Below are 24054 nucleotides of genomic sequence, written 5' to 3'. Positions count from 1 at the left end.
AGGCTGTAGCAGGGACAGGGTCGGCTACTCTTCTTTGTGCAAACAGAAGCACATGCAGCTCTTGGGATGGATCCTGGTTTGAGTCCAAATTTACTGCTCTGCTCGTAGAAGGAGCTGTGCATTCACAAAGGACCCCTTGCGTTTTTAACCTGAACTCGGGTTCTTTCTGAGAACCAAGCAGTAAGTTTGGAACTAGGATTTGGATGATATTTGCATACAACTTCTGTGTTGCATAGAATATGAAAATTGTACTTTATCATTGACCTGCAGCATTTGGAAAGTATGTAATCTTACTCCTGATCTTGACATGACTTAATATTCATTCCAGTGCCTCTTCCATTCATTCTGTTTTCAAGGTATCCAATACACTGATTCAGGTTATTACAGGGGGGGGAACAGAAAAATGGGGACTAAAGAACATGAAAAACCTACGTGGTGGTGGTGGGGGGATGGGGAAAGAGTCATTTATCATATATTTGATTTTCTTTTTTCATGTTTTTAAGGAAAAGGAAATGAGAAGACAGCAAGCTGTTCTTCTGAAGCATCAGGTTTGTACCGAACACTTAATGAGAAAAATAAATGCTATTTTAATGCAATATAGCTAAACTATTTTGGAGGGCAAATCTTCAAATTTTCTTTACTTTAATTTTTTTTAAATTTTTTTTTAAAAAATATTTATTTCTGCTTAAATGTTTTCCTTCACCTTATGGGGTAAATTTGCTTTGCTTTGGTAGTGGGAACTTTTGGGGGTTTTATAAAGTGGTTTTTTGACTCTTTGTGATTTCTGTTTCATAATATTGTGCCAACTCTTTCTACCAGGAGTTGGAGAGGCATAGACTAGATATGGTATGGGTATGTTTATTTTTGTACATCTAACACCGCATTGTGATTTGGTTGTGATATGGTTGTCATAGCAATGCATAAAATGTAGCACTGGCTGCTGTCATATTACATACTGCTGCATGGCTTTCCAGCACAGTGCATTGCATACATCTGCTTGTCTTGTCTGTAAAAGCAAAACAACACGACTTACCTTATTATATAAATTGACCCCTATGACTTCTATGCAAGGCTGCTGCCTTGATATCAGGGTTATTGTTGCCATAGTACTAAGTTGGACCGCAGTACATATTTGGAGCCAAATTAAAAAAATTATGTGTTTGGCATATATTAGGTTTTACCAGCTATTTTCACTAGGCACCTTCTGCATTTGATTCTGGGAATCCTATTTGTTTCATTTTTCAAACGAAATTTTGTTTTTCAAAACTTTTAATAATATCGCACAATTGGGAATACTTAGTCTGAATTGGATTGAAGAGCATGCTGTCCTTCATAATGCAAAATAAAATAAAATAAGCCCACATTATCTTGGTCCGATAATGAATCTTGAAGTTTTGTACTCTTTTGCATTGTGTTTTAGTCCAGGACTCAACACAATATCCTTAATTTAATCTATGGTGCGGCTTCTGTGTCTTACCTAAGCGCAACAGTAAACATGATCAGCTTATTGCATTCTTATTCGTGTATGACTAGTTTTATCTGAAACTAGTTTTAAAACTGACAGCTTGATTTCAGTCCCCATCGACTGCATCCTTAATTTTATATTCAGAGATACATATTTACTACCAATATGTAGTCAAAATGCTTTTTATTTTATTTTTTAAAATTTAAAAGAAACACTTTTGATTACTTTTCAAAGTATCTGCATTAACAGTCTTTTGCTTAATTGGCCACTCCATTAGTAATTGCAGGCTTTCCGTTATAGCAGATGTAAGGTAACTGACCTGTTCCAGCCAACCATTATGCTTTTTTTTCTGCCAGCTTCTGAAGGAGCCTCACAACTGACCATAAGTAAATCTGTATGCTTCTGTTTTACACTGTCTCCATGTTCATCGCTGTACCTTTTTTGCTTTCAGTTGTCCTTGTATTTGCTTTCTAAACCTGAACTAAAACATGCACAAACTTGGCTATTCTCGTCTTTTATTTAGCATATACCCCTGACTTGTCTATTAATGCTAAACATGTCCTGTTGAGCTTTTTGGAATAAAAAAAAAAATGTGATGCCTGAGGTGGGAGTACTGCTTTGTTCTGATTTTATCTGCTCTAATAGGAACGGGAAAGGAGAAGGCAGCATATGATGCTTATGAAAGCTATGGAGGCACGCAAAAAAGCTGAGGTGAGTACAAAACTCTGAAACGGGATATTATTTTCCTCGTTCTTTGTACAGGGGAAAAAGGGAAAAAATAAAAATAAATCACAATTCTGAAATGGGGTGATAGCCCCCCCCTTGTTCTTCACATAGAAGCTTTTCCTCGCTCTACAATATATATATTTTTTAAAATCGGAATTGATAAATAACTTCAAGGGCACAAAATTATCTTACGTTGAATGGGGAAAATGTATCTGCTTCCTCTGTGTTTTGCAGTTAGGTCATTTCATACTTCTAAATTTTATGTGGCAAAATGTGATTTTATTTCTCCCCAAGTGTATATATAGTACTTTCCATTAGGTTTGTTGGTCTTATTTTGTGGACTCTGAAAACTGCCATAGTATGGAGGTAACTATTTGGTTCATTATGCAGATGCATTGCCCACCTGCCTGCCTGCCTGTGTAGTCTGACTTAGTATGCAGAAGAGACAAGGCTTGGCATAGAACGCACACAACACTCTCAAAACTATGGGGTCCTATACCTGATGTAAAAGCATTAGAATATAGAATATGCAACCTTAGAGTAGCAAGGAAGAAGCCTTCCACCAGGGGAGGTTTTGAAAACCTGCAGCTGATCACAGGGGTCACAGACCTATATAATGTAGATGAAAGCGACATTCACTATCGCCTCCCTTCTGTATTCGTAGTATCATGAGAAACCGTGGACTATTTGAGTGGTTTATGGTATGGGTTGTGTTGCCATGATTACGGTATATATATTTTTCGGGGCTCTCCTATTTTAGCCATTTAAATTCCAGACAATAGCAAATACAAACTTAAATTCATTTTGCTTGCATAAAACTGCGTAGCGAAATATTATCATTATGCTATAGGTTCCCCTCAACCCAATTCTCAGAGGATCAATAAACAACAAAAGGTTGTTAAACATGCATTTATCACTAAGCAGCTCTGTCAGCAGTTTTGTAGGCAGTCATAATATGGGAGTGTATCTCAGGTTTCACAAGTTGTCTAATAAGCAGTTTGAAAGCAGAATTAAATTCACAGCACCCGGGTGATTCTTGCGCTGTGGATATTCCATCATTGCTAAAGATTTATATTACCTCGTTTCCTATTGAACATGCCGTGCGGGATTCCAGACCTAGTTTTACTTAACAAAACCCATCTTTCAGTTTTAAGTGTTCTGCGTATACACTTTGACCGTTTAAAATCGATAAAATTGAGTGCGAGAGCCAAGAATGTTTTATTAATTTGAAGTTGGTGTAAGTAACACTGCAGATGATTAAATGTCATTTCCCCAGCACAATGGTGAAAGAATAGCATGACTTCAGGAGGGGAAGGAGTGCAGTAGGACCTGCAGGTTGTGTGTAGCCAACAAATGTGTTTTCCTGAGCCTTTAAGATGCACAGCACCTTCTTCGAGCAACACAGAGAAGTGGCACTATTTATTTGCAATCCAATCAGCGTGATACTTCTCTACCCAATGTGCCCTCATGTAAGGTATTGAGGCCATGCACAAATAGATTGCATCTATTGTCCAGACTCTCCCCATGACTATTTCCCCCTGCACACTGTACCTTTGCCATGCAATATTTCTTTATACGGTAGACCATGGAAAAGCAAGATCTACTGTGTCTCATAAGCCTAGGAGCCAACTCCCAAGGGGCTGTGGTTGCTTGGGAACCCACAATTATATAACTGCGGGGGCCGGCACCCACAAAGTACTGTGGTACCTCGGGTTAAGAACTTAATTCGTTCTGGAGGTCCGTTCTTAACCTGAAACTGTTCTTAATCTGAGGTACCACTTTAGCTAATGGGGTCTCCTGCTGCCACGCCATCGCCATCGCCACCGTGCGATTTCTGTTCTCATCCTGAAGCAAAGTTCTTAACCCGAGGTACTATTTCTGGGTTAGCGGAGTCTGTAAGCTGAAGTGCCTTTAACCTGAAGTGTCTGTAACCCGAGGTACCACTGTATGAGAAAAGCCGGCAGGCAGCAGCAGCGCTGCCTCTGAGAGAGAAGCAATTCAGCTCTGCCCTCCGCAGTCAGCCAGCAAAGCACCCTTTGGATCCTAGACCTCAGTACCCTGCCCTCTTTCAAGCCTTACTGCCATTGGCATTCTAGTAGTGGTATGTTTAAACCTGTGGAGGTATATTTAAGATTGCATGGCAAGTCCCCTCCCCCCATGTGAAATAAAGACACGGACACTTTAATTAAGGTTAATGGGCGTAAAAGGCCACAACTTTATTGATTAAAGAATTGAAGGTATTGGCCTTAGGCATTGGCTCCTATCGACTACCCGGCATGGTGACTGGGAAGGGTTGCACACAAGCCGTGGGGGTCCTGTTGAAGTACGCCAACTATGGAACTCTCTCTTTCTTGGCATATATACTAGCCAGGTTGAAAGCCCTACAGACAAGGCTCCTTTCCACTGGTATAGTGATACCTACACATGTCTTAAGGCCCATCAGTTGGTTATTAACTAGCTTTAAAATTGCCAGCATGTGTTATTTGTTTGTTGATTTTGTTGATCCTATATCTTTGTTGTACAGTAGTTGGTTTGATTATTCTATATCTTTATGCTGTTTTTCTTAATTTGCTTTGGAAAGCATCCTTAAAGGGTGGTAAATACACACAGACACACACCAACATGCCTGTTTCTGCAGTGCACCCATGGTTTGATCTTCTGCCAAGCTGTCCAGTAGTTGTGAGGATTTTTCCTTTTGTATCTGCCTTGTGTAAACTTCTGTTTTATTAGCGTTCTTTTATTCTCCTTGCGACCTCCAGTATTCCCTTGTATCTTAAAATTTATGCCTTTTAAATTTGAGTGTGAGTCACTGTCGCAGAAAACAGATTCTCACTTTTAATTAAGCCCAGAACAAAAATCTAAGGTACCCAGCAGCATCATAAAAGGCAAAAAACATTGACCATATACCAGAGGTAATATTGCAAATGCACTGGCAGAAAGGGTTTACAGTCATAGATGTTGTAAAGTTTTATGCAATTGGTCAAAGCACTCCTTTGCATTGCCTATATTTTCCCATAATGCTGTGTTGTCTTAAAACAAACAATATAATTTTACATTCCTCACTGTAGATCCCATCCCTCTGGAAAGAACACTTATTTTCCTGCCCTGCCCACCCCCCACCCCCTGCTTGTGTAGATAAAATGAACTAGTTATTTGTGTATTTTCCTCCTTTGTGGCATTGATAATACGTTAAATCTATGAACCCACTCAAAGTGCCTCATTTTTATTATTTAAATTGCAGTCGCCGGTGAGTTATGTTTGGGCCCCTGCACTGTAGTTTCAATGAAAATTGCTGTCCCCCTGAATCTGCTATTTGCCTTGTGAGGGACACATAATATGGGCAAGAAAAGGCAGTGCAGTGAGAGGAAGACTTAGCTGAACAAATATATTATTCTGCATTATTTCAAAAGCCACAATATTATATGACCACCTGCAACCACCTCTGTAAAACCACCTTAGTAAAACTTAGTAAAACTCAAATCAAGTAATTGTTTAAAAATGCATATTTTTTTCTATACCGTCTGGTAAGAATTCATTTGATTGTATTTCACAAGGCACTGATTCAGATGTCTTGTTTAGTAAAGTCTATTCCAATCTGCTTGTGTCTGTTCTAAAGCAGTTTATGGGTCTCATTCTGCACATATATTTGTTGCATGTACTTCTGCCATCTTTCTTGTTGCTTTATGGAGATCTGTTAGCGGCTGATAGTTGCCCATACGACTAGCTGGAATCCTGGCAACATGAAACGACACCCCCCTCCCATAAAAAGTAAATTAAGACAGTGGCTTGGATCCTAACTCACAGAATGGCCCTGTCCCGCCTCTCCCTTTCCTCCACAGCTCCCTGCACACCATTGTACCTTGGAAATCCACTCCTTCAAAACAGGGTGCCATCTTTCTCTAGGAGCTGCAGCAGAAGAGAAGATTCCCTCCTTCTGCTGCCGCCCATCCACTGCACAAGAGGATCCTGAGCATTTCTTGTTTTTGAAGACTTGTCTTCTTTTGGAGCAAATCTCTGAGCATATACCCATGATTGGTAGCCTCAAGGGTTGAAAAATCTGTGCACCTCCATGTTGCGTAGCAAATACACTCTTCCTATTTTACTTAAAGAGCAATCACTCATTTGAGTACAAGTACCGTGGCGCTGTGGTCTAAACCACTGAGCCTAGGGTTTGCTAATCAGAAGGTCGGCGGTTCGAATCCCCGCAACGAAGTGAGCTCCTGTTGCTCAGTCCCTGCTCCTGGCAACCTAGCAGTTTGAAAGCACCGGTGGGAAGGTAAACAGCGTTTCCATGCGCTGCTCTGGTTCGCTGGAAGTGGCTTAGTCATGCTGGCCGCATGACCCGGAAGCTGTACGCCAGCTCCCTCGGCCAATAAAGCGAGATGAGCACTGCAACCCCTGAGTCATCCGCGACTGGACCTAGCAGTCAGGGGTCCCTTTACCTTTAACTTTTTACTCTCCCTCTCAACCACTGTTAGTTAGTTATTTTAATCTATTCAAAAAGAAGAGGTGCTGAGGCCCAAACCTGCCCTAGTCACCATGCTACACAACTCTGGGAAACCTCCTTAATCCTAAGGATTTAGGAATAGGCTGGGGTTCTCCAGTAGTGAGAGAAAGACACTCTTAAGTATTCATGAGACACTTGTTTATGTTATTTACGTACTACAGGATTAATTCATGACATTGAAAGCACATTCCAGAGCTGACCATTACTGAGCAATGGCAGAAATATAGCATTGGACAAGTCATCTGTATACTGTCTCTTTAACGTCCTGTGAGGAAAATGGATGTCTCTTGCAGACTTGGGCATTTGCTCAAAAAAGCAGTATTGTAGATCATCTAACCCTCAGGATGGTTCTTCCTTTTTTAAAAAAGTTGGGGTTTGTGTGTGTGTTGCCTTTTATTTTAAATCCACATGGTTTAATTGCTGTAGTGATTATTAAGATTGTATAACTACTGCTTTTCAAATTCTTAAATTGCTCCTTTGTAAGTAGAATGTGCGGTTTTAATTTTCTATCCTTTCTGTGCTATTTAAGGAAAAGGAGCGGTTAAAACAAGAGAAACGTGATGAAAAGAGATTAAATAAAGAGCGTAAACTGGAACAGCGAAGATTGGAATTAGAAATGGCTAAGGAGCTAAAGAAGCCTAATGAAGATATGTGCTTAGCAGACCAGAAGGTAATCAGAATAATGTAAATTTACTTTTTACTTCCTTGCCCCTTTTTATGTTGCTCCTCTTTTCCTTCATCTGCCATTGTTACAATAATTAATTTTTCTTACTGTGGCTGCCTTTCCAACCATTCCTCTTTTACTTTAGATTACTTGATAATATTATTTCAAGTGTGGTCTACATTCAAATTGTAATTCTAAAGTAAATATTAGGACAATGGTATTCTTTGTCTTTTTTATTATTAATCAGCAGTGGACGTTTGAATGTTTGGACCTCAGGTGGCCTATTTAGCAGACTTTTGCCAAGCCAGCTCTTTTAGAATTCTCCAGTAGCCTCCATTATGCCTCTTTAAAAGTTTTGCTTTGCACCTATTTCCGTCGTTCCTGCTTGTGTGCTTTCAAAAGGCAGCATCTGGTTGCCTCACCGTTAGAAAAAAGATGTTGGATTAGACAGGCTTTTGGTCTGATACTGCAGATATTGCAACTTCTCTTCTCTCCCTCTCTCTCTCTCTCTCTCTCTCTCTCTCTCTCTCTCTCTGTGTGTGTGTGTGTGTGTGTCTATCTCTGTCTCTCTCTCTGGATTATCAGTAGTGCAACTGATGTAGGGCTTCTGTTTGCTTATTTGCACGATACCTCAGGGAAACAGTACTTTTAAGAGAAGGTCGTGTTTCCCCAGAACTGAAACTGAAATTTATTTGCAATTGCATTTGTATTGCAATAGTGTTTATGTATACAGTCTGGAGAACTTTAATTATGGGCCAGCATAGAAATACCATTCATAAATAATAATAATAAACATATGGTTGCTGGGAAAATATGGGTCCCCCCCACCCCGAAGTAGCTGCGCTATTGTGATTTGGAGTGTGTAAATGTCATTAGGCACTAATTGGGGTTTATGTATTTATTTTTAGATTTTTACCTTGCATTAGCTTTGCAAGCGGTTTTCATTCAAGGTGACACTTCTCTGTTTTCCAGCCTTTGCCAGAGTTGCCTCGCATCCCGGGCCTGGTTCTCTCCGGAAGTACTTTTTCAGACTGTCTCATGGTGGTGCAGTTTCTACGCAACTTTGGTAAAGTCCTTGGCTTTGATGTGAACCTGGATGTCCCTAGCTTAAGTGTCCTTCAAGAGGGGTTGTTGAACATAGGCGACAGCATGGGAGAAGTACAAGACTTGCTTGTGAGGCTGCTCTCAGCTGCGATTTGCGACCCAGGACTGATAGCAGGATACAAGGTAATGGATACTCTTTATGGTAACTTTGGTGTGAGACGGGGGGGGGGGGAATCCATGTCCCAGTTTTCACAAAGAGAAGAGGAGGATATAAATGTGTGTCTGGGCTACAGCACTTCAAAATCCCTGATTTTGTAGTAATTGAATGCTCTTCATAACAAAACATAAATCCCTATACATAAATACAAAGGGGGGGGGTAGAGACCCTTTTGTGTCAGGGAAGCGTGAGTCCCTGGAACCTATTCTATGTGCAAGGGTTTTATTTTATTTTTTTGTATGGAGGAGCATTCGGTCATGGGAGTCCCAACTATATCCTGAAGTGGTACTGCCTAAAAAGCAGGTTTAGCTCTTCATCTGCTGTCAAGCAATGCATCAGGGGCATCTTTAAGTGACAAAGTGTATTCTTATTAGAACAAGTTGGACCTGCAACAAAATGTTACAGTGCGCAGGTGTCCAGTTTGCTATGCCAGCCAGCCATGCTTTCTTCAAGGTTACTGCATTCTCTTTCTACCCCATCCCCACTTAGTGGTTGTTTTTTTTTAACAATATAGGTTTTTCTTTTTTAACCATTTATGGAAACCTTGGGGTTTCCCCAATCCTTCAGGCCCTCAAAAAAAAAAAAAATCTAAAAAATTGAGACTGCTGTTGGTTTGATTACAGTTTATCTCCTTGCAAACTTGGCCTGCAATTTACTAAACTACCAGTGAGAGCAAGAATTTGAGGAGAGCTCAGCTGGTATGCTGATCACAAATAGCCTGCCAAAGCCAGTTGAAGTATAAATGTTTATCCAACAGCGGCATGGTGGGGCAGGGGGGAAGGAGGGATGCAGGGAAGCAAAGTGGCTCAGGCCTCTTCCTGGTCACAGTGATGCTGCCACTTGCTGAGACAAGGATGGGGTGGGATGAATGCGGGGGTGCTGCTGCTGCCAGTCCAGAGCTCCTCCTCCAGCCTCACTGCTGCCTCATCCTGCCCTGGTGAAGGGTAGTGGCATCAAAGGGAGAGAGCTACAGCCACTTACCCTCCACCCCCCCCTTGCCACTGCTGCACTTCAATAGGGTTAAGTGAGCAAATGGTTTATAACAGAACAAGGCTACAACCATTTGCTCACTTAACCCTATTGAAGTGATTGTGATTTTTCACCCAAGTCCTGCTTGTGGACTTCCCATAAGCAGTTCTGGCTGGGCACTATGAGACTAGGATGCTGGGATGGAGAGATATATATATATATATATATATATATATATATATATATATATATATATATATATATATATGTTTTTGGCCTGATTCAGCGGGGCTTTTGATCTGGGGCAACTGCTTTCTCTGCTCCTTCACCTAATGCAGTACCAAGAATCTAGTGAGTGCTATGGTAGTGCAATATTCCTAGTCGTTTAGTTTTCTGTAATTCGCACAAGTTCTGGGCGTCAGATGTCATCAAAGAATAGATTACTGTTTTTATTAACCGTTAAAGGCAATTTCTGCTTTCATCTCTGGATTTCAACAGGGGTGAGTATAATCTAGCTCTTAAAGCCTTATAAATCCATTCATCAAAAGTTATTCCAGACATTGCTTTATAAGCTTGTCTCTTATCACTGAATTGGTTTCATATTAAGGTTATGATTGCAATCAAGAATTACCTAAATGTATTTTTCAGAGACTTTCCTTTGAGCAGCTGTCCTCTCAAACTGGTTATTAAACTCATGTTTTTGTTTTTAAATCAATCCTGAGTTTTACGAGCCAGCGAATGAAGCTGTTTTCAAGCATTCATCCCCCTCTTCGCTTCTTTCCTTTCAGTAATGTTTGCACAAACCCCCAAACTGTTAAAGTCAACAGGAGGAATGTATAAGTTGCTTTTGTGTAGGGAAGGAACTTTCATTCAAAACGTGTATGCATATTAATATAAATAATTGCTTAAATTTAAAAACCAGCTTCTTGGGTCTGCGAGCAAACTGTGGAGAGGAAACAAACTAGCTAAACAAATAAATAAGAAATTCTGGGGTGTCAATGGATGGTGGTGCCATCCATTAGCATTATTAGCATTATTTCCCCTTGATTTCAAATGACAAAAATGCATTTATGCTGCCATTCTGAACAGTTATTTTATGAGCACACATCTTTCTCAGGCGAAAACGATCCTCGGGGACCATTTGCTGAATGTTGGCATCAACAGAGACAACGTATCTGAAATTCTGCAGATTTTCATGGAAGGCCATTGTGGGCAGACTGAACTCACAGAGAGCTTGAAAACCAAAGCTTTTCAGGCGCACACGCCGGCTCAGAAAGCCTCCGTACTTGCCTTCCTTGTTAATGAGTTAGCATGTAGCAAAAGTGTTATAAGGTAAGTGCCTTGTGCATGCTGTGAATTTTATATTTCGATACTGGTAACAAGAAAATAAATAACAACAAATCGGCAATAGTTTTCATAAGGTGTATTTAAAGGTTTGAACCTCAAAACCTAGGGATGAGAAACCTGTGGTTTTCCAGATGTTCTTGGACTCCAACTTACATGAGCCATCATGGGCTAATAATCAGGGAGGAAAGTTGTAGACAGACAACATCTGAAGAGCCACAGGTTTGTCATGCCTGTTCTAAGTACTCTGTAGCAGCCAGGTAAGTGTTATCTAATTATCTAAGGTGCGTTGGCTAACAAAACCCTGTCAGGGCATCATGCTTGTTTACCAACGTGATATTTTAACTAACCAACTGTAATATTTATTCATGATACATGATACACATAGTAGGCCTATGTGTATAGTGAGGTGCCTTTTGAGACTTTTTTTTAATAGATGATATCATTCAATTAATTATCTAAGTAATTAAACTTTTTTCTGTTTTAACAGTGAAATAGATAAGAACATAGATTATATGTCAAATTTAAGGAGAGATAAGTGGATGGTTGAAGGCAAACTTCGGAAGTAAGTGATATTTCTTTTAAATGTTCCAGTATTTTGCATTCATTTAAATTTGTTATACACAGAGTAGTTCCAGAGACAGGAATTGTGTGATATAAAGAAAAAAACTTTTAGTAACTCCCCTTATTAAATTAAGATGTGAAATTATTTTTAAAAGGCCCATGGCTTATCTTTCGCAATCCATTAAAGACACATGAAGTTTGGTGGATTAGGAGGATTCAGAATGAGAAGAAAGTCATTTTGCATTTTTTTTAAAGAAGCAATATCACTTCTCATTTCAAGATGTCTGGAGCTGTCAAATTGTTATTGGCATTAGTAGAAGCTGATTGGAACTTTCATTCTGCAAGAAGATTTGCAGGGCCAGATTGTTAATCCCTAATCACCTTGAAAAACTTGCAAATCATTCATGTAACTAATTAAAATTACCTCAGATTTTGCTATATAAACTGAATATTTCCTAGGGAATAATTCAGTTACTGAGGTAATCAGTATCTGTTTGCTAAGCATAAACTGTCAAGTTTTTAAGGATGATAATATATGCCCCCTATTTTTCTCCATTATGCAAAACAAAATTCCATACAGCAAGTATAACAGCTCCATCTACCATAGAATTTTAAGTTGAAATGATTGTGAATCGCAGGAGGTATGCATGGCCATGTGGGTATGCATAGCCAGGCTTCATTTCCTTTTCCTCAGTCGTTTTTCTTTCTTGTCTAGCAAAGCAAGGAGTCCTTATTGAGTCCTTGGCTTCCAATGCTTGTGTCTCTAATCCTTTTTCTACCTTCCCCTCCTCCCTTAATGCACCTCAGAAGAAAGAAGGAAGAAGTAAAGGAGAACAACAGGAGAGAAATAGAAGAAATAAAATGAGACTTTAAAAAATTTCAGGAAGAAAAATATGTGAACTTCTGCTGATAGTAATGGCTCCCAATTCATGCAGGGTTCATGGTTGTGTCTGTGGGGCATGTCCAATCATTAACTTCCCTATACTATATAAATTCCATCTTTCTGTCTGTGGGCAAATGAAAATTTGATGTTTCCCAGCAGCCCACTTTGGGAAAATGCCTCCTTGTTACCTCTTACCTCAGGGGCAACTTTAAGTCTTCTTTTTCCTGTAAGTACTAGATTGCTGGGTGGGGTGGGGAGTTCATGGTTCTCTCATTCCTTTGGCTTTCCTTTCAAGAAGTTGGCAAACAATCCTATATAAACATAGCTTTTTAAAATCTTTCCTTCTTAGTTACCATCATCCTTAGCTTTCTCCTCACCCCTGCCCATCATACATGACAATTTAATTCCTTCCTTCCTTCCATCTCCATTCATTCTTAACTGTCGTGTGGCTGAGCTGAGGACTCCTACTTATTCAACAGGAATTCCCTTTGCAAGTTGGTTTTTACCTCATGATCACTACCTTTAAAAAAATTCTTGCTGTACATCTGTTGAAGTCTGGCAGAGAAGTATTTTTACTGGTCAGCTTTTAGACTGCACTCCCCTTTTGAGACATGACTTAGAATCATAGAATGGTGGAGTTGGAAGGGACCTCGAGAGTCATCTAGTCCAACTGCCTGCGATGCAGGAATCTTAACTAGATAATACATGACAGAAATATACAAGAAAGGAGAGTCCACCACCTCTCGTGGGACTCTGGTCCACTGTCGAACACCTCTTTCTGTCAGAAAGTTCATCCTGATGTTTAGTCGGAATCTCCTTTCTTCTAGGGACCCTTATTTGTGTCCTGGATGCTATAGTGCTCCTTTGTACCTTTACATGTTGTCTTCAGTCCTTAGCTTTAGCAGAAGAAAAAACTGTTATTTTAACATTACATTCTGGCTCTCAGTCAAGTGATGGCATAATTTGTATACTTGCCTCTTTGCCACAAGGCAAAATCTGTGTACTCGTAGCTGTTACAACTCAAACAAACAAAGAAGTCAGCAGCACCTATTTAGAAGACTAGAATAATTCATACACCAGAGCTACCTAAGCCACTATGCCGTGATCTCCTAAGGGAATTAAATATGCATTTTTTAAATTAATGAGTTTTGGAGTTGCAGATTAAAAAAAATCTTCAAGCTCACTGTCCAGTCCTAAAACCTGTAATCTCAGCCTTAAATATTGCAAGAGCTATGCCAGTGCAAGACCAAAAAATGCCACATCAACTGGTTCTGCAATAACAGTGATGCAGATGTTTATACCTGAGGTGCCTACATTTCTTTGCATGGACTGTTTTTTAAAAATAAAATAAATAATAAACTGTAAGCAGCTTGACTGTCTGTCAATGATAGTCTTTTTCTTTTTAGTTCGTATTTTGGGCTGGGAGAACAGCTTATTAAGAACTCTTTATTAAGAATAGCTAAGAGTACTAGGCCATACTTGATTCTTTATTTACACTTTAGAAACTGATGAGCACCCTCAAGCTTGTCTCCTTTTTAAATCATAGGCTTCTTCGTGGCTACTTTTTAAGAAGCCAGCCACACTGCATCATTTCTACTTGCTGTATGGAATACTGTTTTGTTAAGGCAGGAGAAGAAAGGAAGAATAAGAGACGGCAAAATTCATAGCAGCATCGGTCTCTCATAATTTACCTACTTTTGCCACCCTGATTCGTACTCTCCCCCTTTCCTTTCCTTCCTTCTAAAATCCTTCCCTTTTCCAAGCACACACATTTTCATATCTCTCCAAATTCCGTTATACGCTAGAATGTTACAAATGGATATTTGGCCTGGCTATTAAAATACCTCCTAGGTTGTTTCAGTATATTTGACTGATAGATTCCTGGTAGCTAGAGCTATAACATCTGCTGTATGGGATCTTGTTTTGTAGGGTAAGAGATGAGGAAGGGCTACTACAACTGTACTTACTGGTATGTAAGTTTATTTTGTTTCATAAAAAATGAAACTCAGGCTTCTGCCGCCCACAGTGCTTCAAGATTAGCCTCCTGCATAACGCTCTTTCCTGCTTAATTATGTGAATTAGAATACAGACACTTGGGGAAAGTTTTGTGTTCAGATATTCCACAGTCAAATGTAATACTATTCTCACCTATGCGTAAGCCAAATTTTATAACCTTTCTAACACGAGTTGACTTTAAAAACGTACATTAAAAAAGGAGATGATGTAGATTTATAAATGGATGAAAAGAGTTGCTTCTTCAGCTTATAGGAACAGCTGTTGAAACCTCTTCTTGTCCTGGAGTGCTTTATGCAAGATTTTGTACATGCAGTAAAATTCACAACAGAGCTAAAATATTCAGTGAAGGACTAAATTCTATTTTGAAGAGCCAGAAGCTTTCTGTTTCCTGAACATTCACGTCAAATAACAGTTAAGATTTTTCGTTTTGCACCAAGTAAATATTCATCTCGGATAGGAATCCATGTTGGTGAACTACTTTTCTCATGTGCTGAGCCAATGGTCGCAAATAACAAGGCAACTGAAAATTGCTAAATAACAGGAGCCTAAGCATATGACTTATCCTTGGTGAAGTGTGGAGGAGTTCCGTATGCTACGGCAACATTTGGTAATGCCGTTTATCTGCCGTGTGTTTAAAGGCTTAGAATCATTCATGCCAAGAAAACAGGCAAGAGAGATGTTACAGGAGGAGGTGATTTGGGAGAAGAACAGCATTCATTGGGTACACCCACGCCAGGCAGAAAACGGAGACGGAAGGGAGGAGACAGCGATTATGATGACGACGACGATGACTACAGTGATGATCAAGCCGATGAAGATGATGAGGATGATGAAGATAAGGATGACAAGAAGGGGAAGAAAGCAGATCTTTGCGAAGATGAGGTGACAAATTCTAATGCCTACTCAATTGCTTAATCCATGTGTTTAGGTTTTAAACCAATTTTAGCCAACGTAGTGCCCTCCAGGTGTTGTTGGATTCCAGTTTCACCATCCCTGGTCATTGGCCGTGCTTGCTGAGGACTAATGGGAGCTGGAGTTCCAAGAGTATTTGGAAAGCACAGCACTGCGTACCCCTGAAGTAGCCTTTAAAATAAATCTAGTTAGAATTCTGTGGATTAAAAGAAACTTTAAGAGTGACTGCATTTTTATTCTAAAAGTGCTAAGAGAGCATATAATTCCCAGTAATTTACTTGAGCACCTTAGAACCATAATTCTATGAGGCATTTCTAAGCTAGGGCCAAGATACAAAGAGCTGCAGGTTTGTGCTAGATTTTTTTGACCAGCTGTTTTCGAAACTTCCGTCAGTTTTAGAAGCTATTTGCTGGGCTGCTGTTTGGGGGCAAGGGAGAGCATGAAGCCCCCTGAGCTAATCTCATTGTTCTTTCAATCCTGGCCTAGGTTCATATTCTTCTTAAAGAATTCCAATGTTTCTGTCCATCAAGGAAAATTTAAACTTTAATCAGTCTTTATTTTTAAAGTGTCAATAACAGTAGTACAGTGTGTTCTTTGTATCAAATTTATCTCATGAAGTTGCCTTATAGTTTCATACAAATGTTGAAATACACTTCTAAATTCTCTCCAAAGGCTTAGAGTCCATTATTGACTTTGAGAAAAATGCTTGGAATGAACTTTCAAGGAGCATGGCTTTTTTTTTTACAGATCCTTGCTAACTAAATTATATTTTAGAATATCTTACATCCTTGGGCTGCAGTCCTCAGGTAAATGCCAAAGGATGGAGTCAAGAGTATTGATCACCAAGGGACCACTAACTAGCAATTTCAGTGACAGCTGATAGAGTACTAGGATAGGAGCAGATGGTACAGGAGGGATGAGTTAGGGCTGAGGCACTAAAGGGCTCAAGGCAGTGGTGGTTCCTCCAGTTGAAAGTCATATGCTACAATTGTCATGTGTATCAAAGTTCTATTCTGTTTGTTTTGAAATACTGTGAAAGGAGGTAGAGTCGGTTTGGTGTACAGATTTTGACATTCCATTCACCAGTTCAGCAGAGGAGGAAAGAGGGTATCACATGGCTTTCTTAACTGTCTTGCCCTGTGTAGAGGAGGGTATGTGAGAGCCAGTGTGGTGTAGTGGTTAAGAGTGGTAGTCATGTAATCTGGGGAACCAGGTTCGCGTCTCCGCTCCTCCACATGCAGCTGCTGGGTGACCTTGGGCCAGTCACATTTCTTTGAAGTCTCTCAGCCCCACTCACCTCACAGAGTGTTTGTTGTGGGGGAGGAAGGGAAAGGAGATTGTTAGCCGCTTTGAGACTCCTGAAGGGGAGTGAAAGGCGGGATATCAAATCCAAACTCTTCTTCTTCTTCTTCTTCTAAAAAAGTACTGTGGCCATTTAGCACAGCATTCCATCCTTGCCCAAGCCATTAGTCAAAGCTCTGAGTTTTGGGGAAATACAGCCAAGGCTTGTGAGCCAGTGAGGTCTTCTCTGCAGCCTTAGCATAGGCTGCCATACCTGTTCATCTGTCATACTTGTGCCTGGCTAAGGGAATTAGGGTGTGTGAAATTGTTGCAGAGATTAAAGATCCCATGATAAATACATGTCTTTGTTAAGCTTTATTGATTTTTTAAAGGCATATCCCATGAGCCTCTGATGTTACAATAGCAGCCTATAAAAACATGATTAGTATACAGTGAATAATGCCCTACCACATTTTGTTTATTGGTGGTAGGATGATGGGGACCAGACAGCAAGTGTGGAGGAGCTAGAGAAACAGATTGACAAACTGACTAAGGTAAGCTGCCTCCGTAAATTAAAAGTTTGCGCCTTTTATTTAAGTGTGCATTATTTAGATAGCTGACAATTTTCCCTAAATAGGTCTTTAGTATTCATTTGAAATAATTGGACTTAACTGCATTGGCTTAACTAGGGTCAACCTTGCAGTGAGACAACAGAAAGAAACAGAATGGCTCTAGTATGGATTGTGCAAAGAGAAGGGCCATTAGTATTAGGTGCAAAATATTTAAGACTAGCCCTGGACCTGAGGGTGCTTCCAGGTGGGGGCTTAATAAGTCATCATTCAGATATCACGAATGATTCATTGCCAACAGATTTCAGTTGTTTTCCTTACTAGATTTTCCCCAGAAGGGGCAAATCTGGATTAAATTGGGGGCAGGGGGTTTATGCCAACCTTATTTGGACACTCTGGAGAAAAATGTGTACTTGTGCATTAACCATCCCATAATAAACAGCTGCCTGGAAGCATCCTAACTTAATCTAAACCTATGAGAAGAAATAAAGGGAGTGCAGGAATGTAAGGCTCAATCTAAACGACACTTTCCTTCATGGCTGAGACTGATGTGATGTTGTGCTAAACCAGGGGTATTGAAAGAGTGCTACAATAAAATGATTGCACTGTGTCGCTGTATAATCTGCAGCTTTTATAGCATGACTGATAATGCCCTAGTCTGCCATATGGACTACCAGGGAGTCCTAGTGAGGGTGCAGGATGTTACTGAACTACAGCTCCATTCATCATGGTTGGGGCTGATGGGAGCTGGAGGCCCACGATATTTGAAGGGTCACAACAGGTACCTCATCCTTGATCTTGGGTGTGCTGAACCACTGCACCTTATAGCACTGATAGTGCTCCTTGTTTCATCCATCTTTCATGTGAAAGTCAGTTGCCAGGATCAAAAGAACTGTGAAAACAGTTTGTGAGCCAAAGAGGGCTTTAGACTTGTGTTTTTTTCCGAACAGCAGACCCAACGCTGCATAGCAAGCTGTTTTTGAAACTGAGGGGAGTTGCTTCCTGATCCCAGTGGTAGAATGAAAACCAAATGGAATTTAGGATCAGACAACAAGCTGATTTCTTGGATTTCCTGGTTCATATCCTTCCACTATTGGCCCCCAACGCTTGGTTTGCAGTAGTGCACATACACAGGCCTGATGCATATCCAACTCAAGCGAGCAGCACTGTGTTGTGGTTCTTGCCTCCAGCTCATCCATGCTTCGGATGGGTGATTGTCCCTGACCAGCTGTTCCTGTCAAGATGAATGATTTGTGTTCTATCTCAGCTTCCTTGCTTCAGCTAAAGCAGGAAAGTGTCAGAATCACGACAGCACCAAGAGTTCAGGCACAACTTGGTTTATCTGTTTATTTTATTTGAGCACTATTTATTTATCAGAGTCAGTTGAAAGAGCTCATTAATTTCACATCAGCAGCTACAGTATCACCCTGGCCTGGCTAGTTTTACCACTGCGCACACATGCACACCCACCCACCCACCCACCATTTGTTGTGTTGCACGATTAATAAGATTTCATCTGCTGTCGTGCAATAATAATAATAATAATAATAATTTATTATTTGTACCCCGCCCATCTGGCTGGGTTTCCCCAGCCACTCTGGGCGGCTTCCAACAGAGATAAAAAATACACTAAAATGTCACATATTAAAAACTTCCCTGAACAGGGCTGCCTTCAGATGTCTTCTGAATGTCAGGTAGTTGTCCATCGCCTTGACATCCGATGGGAGGGCATTCCACAGGGCGGGCGCCACCACCGAGAAGGCCCTCTGCCTGGTTCCCTGCAACTTGGCCTCTCGCAGTGAGGGAACCGCCAGAAGGCCCTCGGAGCTGGACCTCAGTGTCCGGGCAGAACGATGGGGGAGGAGACGCTCCTTCAGATATACTGGACCGAGGCCATTTAGGGCTTTAAAGGTCAGCACCAACACTTTGAATTGACCATTGGTCCTTTTGTTCGTAATACAGTACAGAAGGCAGCCTTGCAGAAGGCAGCTTTCAAACTGGCTCAAATCTGTCTGATGCGATACTTTCAGGGGCGGCGTGTCCTGTTTCGCTGCTTGAGGTGAAATTGGAAGTGCCATGCTGCCGTCACCAGCGCCAGCATACCTGCTGCTGCCGCTCCCTACTCCACCTGCCCTTCCACCTCTGCCAGTAGCAGAGCAGGGGGCGTACCTGTGGGGTGCTCCCTCAGGGGCTTCCACTGCTTAAGGTGGCAACCTCACCCCACACAATGGGATCCTCTGGCCCTGGATACTTCATAACCAATTTGACTCTGGTTTTCTAAAGGGTAGGGGTAGGCAGAATCAAGGCGTGGTTTCTGAAATAGCCGAAAACCTCAGTAAGGGGCCCCGTCTGTTCAACGTCCGGTTAACCTTTTGGCTTAACATTGAAGAAAAAACTTTGTAACCCTAACAGTGCCTTTCTTTTAAAACTCAACAGCAACAGAATCAGTACAGAAGAAAGCTGTTTGAAGCTTCCCATTCTTTACGTTCAATGATGTTTGGCCAGGATCGTTACAGGCGTCGATATTGGATTTTGCCCCAGTGCGGGGGGGTTTTTGTTGAAGGCATGGAAAGTGGAGAAGGTAAGGAGGTAGTTTTTGGATTGACTAGGGCTGGATCTAGACACATCAAAGAAGCATTTCAGTTGAACACATTGCAAACTTTTGTATGAGAAATTGGGTAAGCAAAAAACGGGACTCCACAGCGCCATCTGCTGTCACAGTGTTAGAATGCATAAAAACAACGCACGCAAAGCGTTTTTTCTTTGCCAGTGTAGCTGAGTCCTAGATCATTTGAAGGTTTTGCTCAGGGTTTCTCCCTCAGCAAGGGTCTGCCCAGGATAAGCTATCAATGAAGGTCTTTAGTGTCGCTGCAGGGAAAGATTGCAAATGCTGAAGCTTCCCATTGGAGCAATCCTTCTGTTTGCTTTCTCTGGTTCACATAGTGAAGCATTGTTCTCTCACAGCAAAGTAACCGTACATAACAGTATGTTTGTGTGGTGGCTCCCAAAGCTTACTGCCTGATGGCTGGAGTACCAATGAGTGTCTCCACTTTCAGGTATCTACCCAATCCATTGTTTTAAACTTACTGCGGCTATGTTTCTAGCGTGATACCTTGGGCACACATCACTAGAAACGTTGCAAGGGAAGCAAACACTTGTCTTATGAGATGCTTGTATCTTAGCAGCCACACATAGAGATGGAATCTAATTAGGGACAGCCTTTGGGAAATGGTGTGGACTGAATGGGGGCTGCAAGCACATCAAACTTCTCTTTCCTGTAAATCTGCTCCTTTTGCAAATTACTCTTACTGTTAATGCCTAGGTGCAGCAGCAGCACCACAAAGGATGAACCCTTTAGAAACTGCTGAGAAGAAGGCATAAAAGATGAAAGCAGTGTTATATTCCCCCTCAAAGAAAAAATCATATTTCAAATTTTGCAGAAAATGCAAACACCCTTGCAGGTGTCAGCAGTCATAGACCGTAAACACTGACCTCCACTTATCTGTAATTATGCAGCTGCACTAAGTGATGCAGAAACTAAGCGAGCAAATGGTTTGCCGTGTAGAGCAGTTCCTCTCCCTGCTGTCGGTCTGCTCCTTTCCCTGCCACTCTCCCTTTTCTTTTGTTCTTTGTGAAGATTCTTTATTAATGCTTGTTGACACATGGTAAAGGGCTAGAAGAAGAAGAAAAGGGAAATTATGGGGGTGGGGGTGGCAGATTCCTTCCTTCAGGAAAAAAAAAATAGGCCCTTCATCTTTTAAGCAGAGGGCTAATAAAGTTTCTGATTATATGTATTTCAGAATACTTAAATATGAAAACCCCAATCCAGAGAATCGTGTCTGTGCATGGGAATCAATTCCATACACAGATCTATTTTGGTCTGCCAGGAAGAACTCGACATAAATGTGGTGTACATTCAGATGTTACACGTCCACATTGAAATGGAGAAGATTCTGGTTTGCTTCACGTTTTGGGTCAAACCCACCCCTTTGCCTTAGGCATGTTGGTTATAAACTTTTGTTTACGACAGTTGATTATGAGATAGTTGGAAATCCTACCCCATTTTCAGTTCAAACAGTAAATATTTATTCCCATTTTAAACCTACTTTGTAAATCAGGAGTACGTTTTCCAAATAGGTGTGAAGGTAGCTGACAACATCGTTTTTCTAGCAATTTGTAATTAACAGAAAGGTTCCATCGTGGATGGTAATTTAATGAGCATTTTCTCTGCATGCAGGTCTGGAGGAAATTGCAAAAGAAAAAGAGAAGCTGAAAAAGGCCAAAAGCATTCACATCAAAGAAGAAATGTTTGAAACCTCGGAAGAAAAATTAAGTTGCTTAACCACAAACCAGTGTAATCAGAAAGAAGATCTCAAAGAGAAGGACAGCACGAATCTGTTCCTGCAAAAGCCTGGCTCTTTTTCAAAGTTGAGCAAGCTGTTGGAGGTAGCAAAAATGCCTCCTGACTCAGAAATTCTAGCCCAGAAAGCCAATGGCAGTGCAGCAAATGGGTGCTCATTGCCTTATCAAAACAGCCCCAAAGCCTCACTCTGCAGCCACCAGGCCTGTGTATCACAAAGCAGTGGTGAAAAGTCAGATCCGAATAATCTCTTTAATTCTGCTTCAACTGGACCAGGGAAATTTTACAGCTCCCCATTAATATCAAACGACCAGTTGTTAAAGACTCTTACAGAAAAGAGCAGACAGTGGTTCAGCCTTCTGCCTAGAACTCCTTGTGATGACACATCCATTACCCACATAGAGTCACCAGCTGCCGCTTCTTCTTCTTCACTAACTCCTCATTCGCATCCTCCATCCAAGTCACCCTCACCTGTCCCATCCCCAATTATTGGTTCTGCCTCTTCCCCCAGTCCAATGGGATTAAGCCCATTTGCGTTATCACCTCTTCAGGTAAGTATTAAATTGTAGCTTAAAAGTGTTCAGTCTTGTATTCTTCATACTGGCAAAATCCAGTGGTGTTTTCTTTCCCCTTTCCGTATTGAGGTGAAGAGCTGCAAATTAAGGGCCATATTAAACTAAATTGTTGCACTAGCCAAAGCCAGCACGATTCCCACCAGTGCAGCGGGTCTTTCCCCGCCCTCCTCCCCTGCACACCCCCTGTGCCCTTGCTAAATCTGCCCCAGAGGGTCAGGAGAAGCCCCAGAGCAGCATATGGAACGGAAGGGAGATTGTTCCATCAGACAAGCAGAAATGACTGCGCTGATGGAACGATCTCCTTACTGCTACATTGAATGCAACCCTACAATGTGGGCAGCTATCAGTGTTAAGGTGAATTGATTCTATTAGGAGTATTATCTGTTACTCAAAATTATGTGATAGAATTATAACATATTCTTCCTGCTTGATCAATCCATGAGCAATTTACTGCAGATGGTGTTGTCTCCAAGGATTTTGTGGGCATGTGGAGAGAGGAGAGGAAACAAAAGTCCTGTTGCACCAGCGGAATTACATGTGCTGAGCTTTGGATATTACCCTAAATCTCATTGTGAGCATCCCCACAGGAGGAGAAGGGAATGGGGTCGCTCGTGCAACCTGAGGCTCATGCACATAATGTTGCATCTAAATCAGCTCAATTTGTTTTATCCAGCACACAAAAACTTTTCTTAATGCTGGATGCATGAGATGCAGCTGCAGTTAACCGGAATGGGAAGAACTTTAAAACAAAACACCATATATAGGTGACCATTCTAGAAAGAGGAAGAGTTCATGGCAAGATTTTTTTTTTTAAAAAAAAAAAAACTTTGCTCATGGGCAAAATTCTGCATGACTGTAATATGGTACTTTAAACTGATGTCACTGAATATTGATTTTTTTAAAAGCATGTATGGCAGTTTTATAGCCATAAAGTAACATTTCTTAATCTTTCAATTTGGTATTCAAATATTGTGTGATTTATTTTTATTTTGTTTTAGTGATCAGCTGTAGTCACTTTATCTTTTAAAATGATTTACGAGTCAAGAATTCCTATATGTTTGTAACATATTTGGTACTAAAGCATTCAGTTCCAGGTTTCGGTTTTCTAAGTACAGTCACAGTAGAACTAATGGCTCTTTATTTTTTCAAAATATTCCCTGCATAGCCCATGAAGACAGGATTGCCTGTAATGGGACTTCAGTTCTGTGGATGGCCAACTGGAGTGATTACTTCAAATCTTCAATTTTCATCCCCTTTGCCTAGTATGGGGTCAGGATTAGGGTTGTCAGAAGGCAATGGCAATTCATTCTTGACACCTAGCAAAAGTGAGTCCCCCGTGCCACAAGCTGAGAAACAAGCTTCTGTACCTTCTGCTGTGGTTGAAGTAGCCAAACCAGTTGATTACCCTGCTCCAAAGCCCATCCCAGAGGGTAAGTACCATATTCTTCAAGAAAGGTATAACTTCTGACTACCACTTGGAAACACTTTCAAGTGAAGCCTCAGGTGCATTTGTAGACGTACCTTTAGATCCAAGCCAAGGAGTTTTAATGTTGCCAAAGGTGTGTTTTATTTCAAGAACTTATAAATATTGTCTCCATGTTTTGATTCAGAAATGCAGTTTGGCTGGTGGAGAATTATTGACCCAGAGGATCTAAAAGCTTTGCTTAAAGTGTTGCATCTCAGGGGAATTAGAGAAAAGGCCTTACAGAAACAAATACAAAAACATATGGATTATATTACTGTAGCCTGCCTCAAGAATAAAGATGGTATGTAACTGAAATAAACACACTCACTTGTAGTGTTATTACATAATTATGATTAGATGTTTGCTATTTTTCAAGATTGCATTGATGAGCCAAAATGGCATATAACTGGTACTTTTCATCCAGGCAATTATTAAGTAATTAGTGACTTCTCAACTTTTTTATATGGATTTTTCAGTCTGTCTTATCTCTCTA

The 24054-nt window shown here is 40.8% G+C and overlaps 1 protein-coding gene across 14 annotated transcripts in view; it reads left to right on the top strand.

Annotated features, from left to right (window-relative positions):
- Positions 1-24054, top strand: part of BAZ2B (bromodomain adjacent to zinc finger domain 2B) — a 183416-nt gene that overhangs the window by 146977 nt on the left and 12385 nt on the right. For 10 of the 14 annotated variants that reach the window (XM_081870106.1, XM_081870118.1, XM_081870112.1 and 7 more), the window contains 13 exons: positions 504-548; positions 820-852; positions 2111-2176; positions 7228-7368; positions 8335-8589; positions 10710-10924; positions 11427-11501; positions 15038-15281; positions 17084-17146; positions 19598-19742; positions 21399-22072; positions 23262-23526; positions 23707-23862. In XM_081870106.1, the coding sequence (XP_081726232.1) occupies positions 504-548; positions 820-852; positions 2111-2176; positions 7228-7368; positions 8335-8589; positions 10710-10924; positions 11427-11501; positions 15038-15281; positions 17084-17146; positions 19598-19742; positions 21399-22072; positions 23262-23526; positions 23707-23862 (2377 nt within the window). The remainder of the gene's footprint in view (positions 1-503; positions 549-819; positions 853-2110; positions 2177-7227; positions 7369-8334; positions 8590-10709; positions 10925-11426; positions 11502-15037; positions 15282-17083; positions 17147-19597; positions 19743-21398; positions 22073-23261; positions 23527-23706; positions 23863-24054) is intronic. The other 4 variants (XM_081870115.1, XM_081870110.1, XM_081870111.1 and 1 more) reach the window with 2 other exon arrangements.

Source organism: Podarcis erhardii (assembly GCF_964252035.2).
Source record: "Podarcis erhardii genome assembly, chromosome: 1".
In the NCBI taxonomy this organism is placed as follows: Eukaryota; Metazoa; Chordata; class Lepidosauria; order Squamata; family Lacertidae; genus Podarcis; species Podarcis erhardii.
This window is presented reverse-complemented; position numbering and strand designations above follow the sequence as displayed.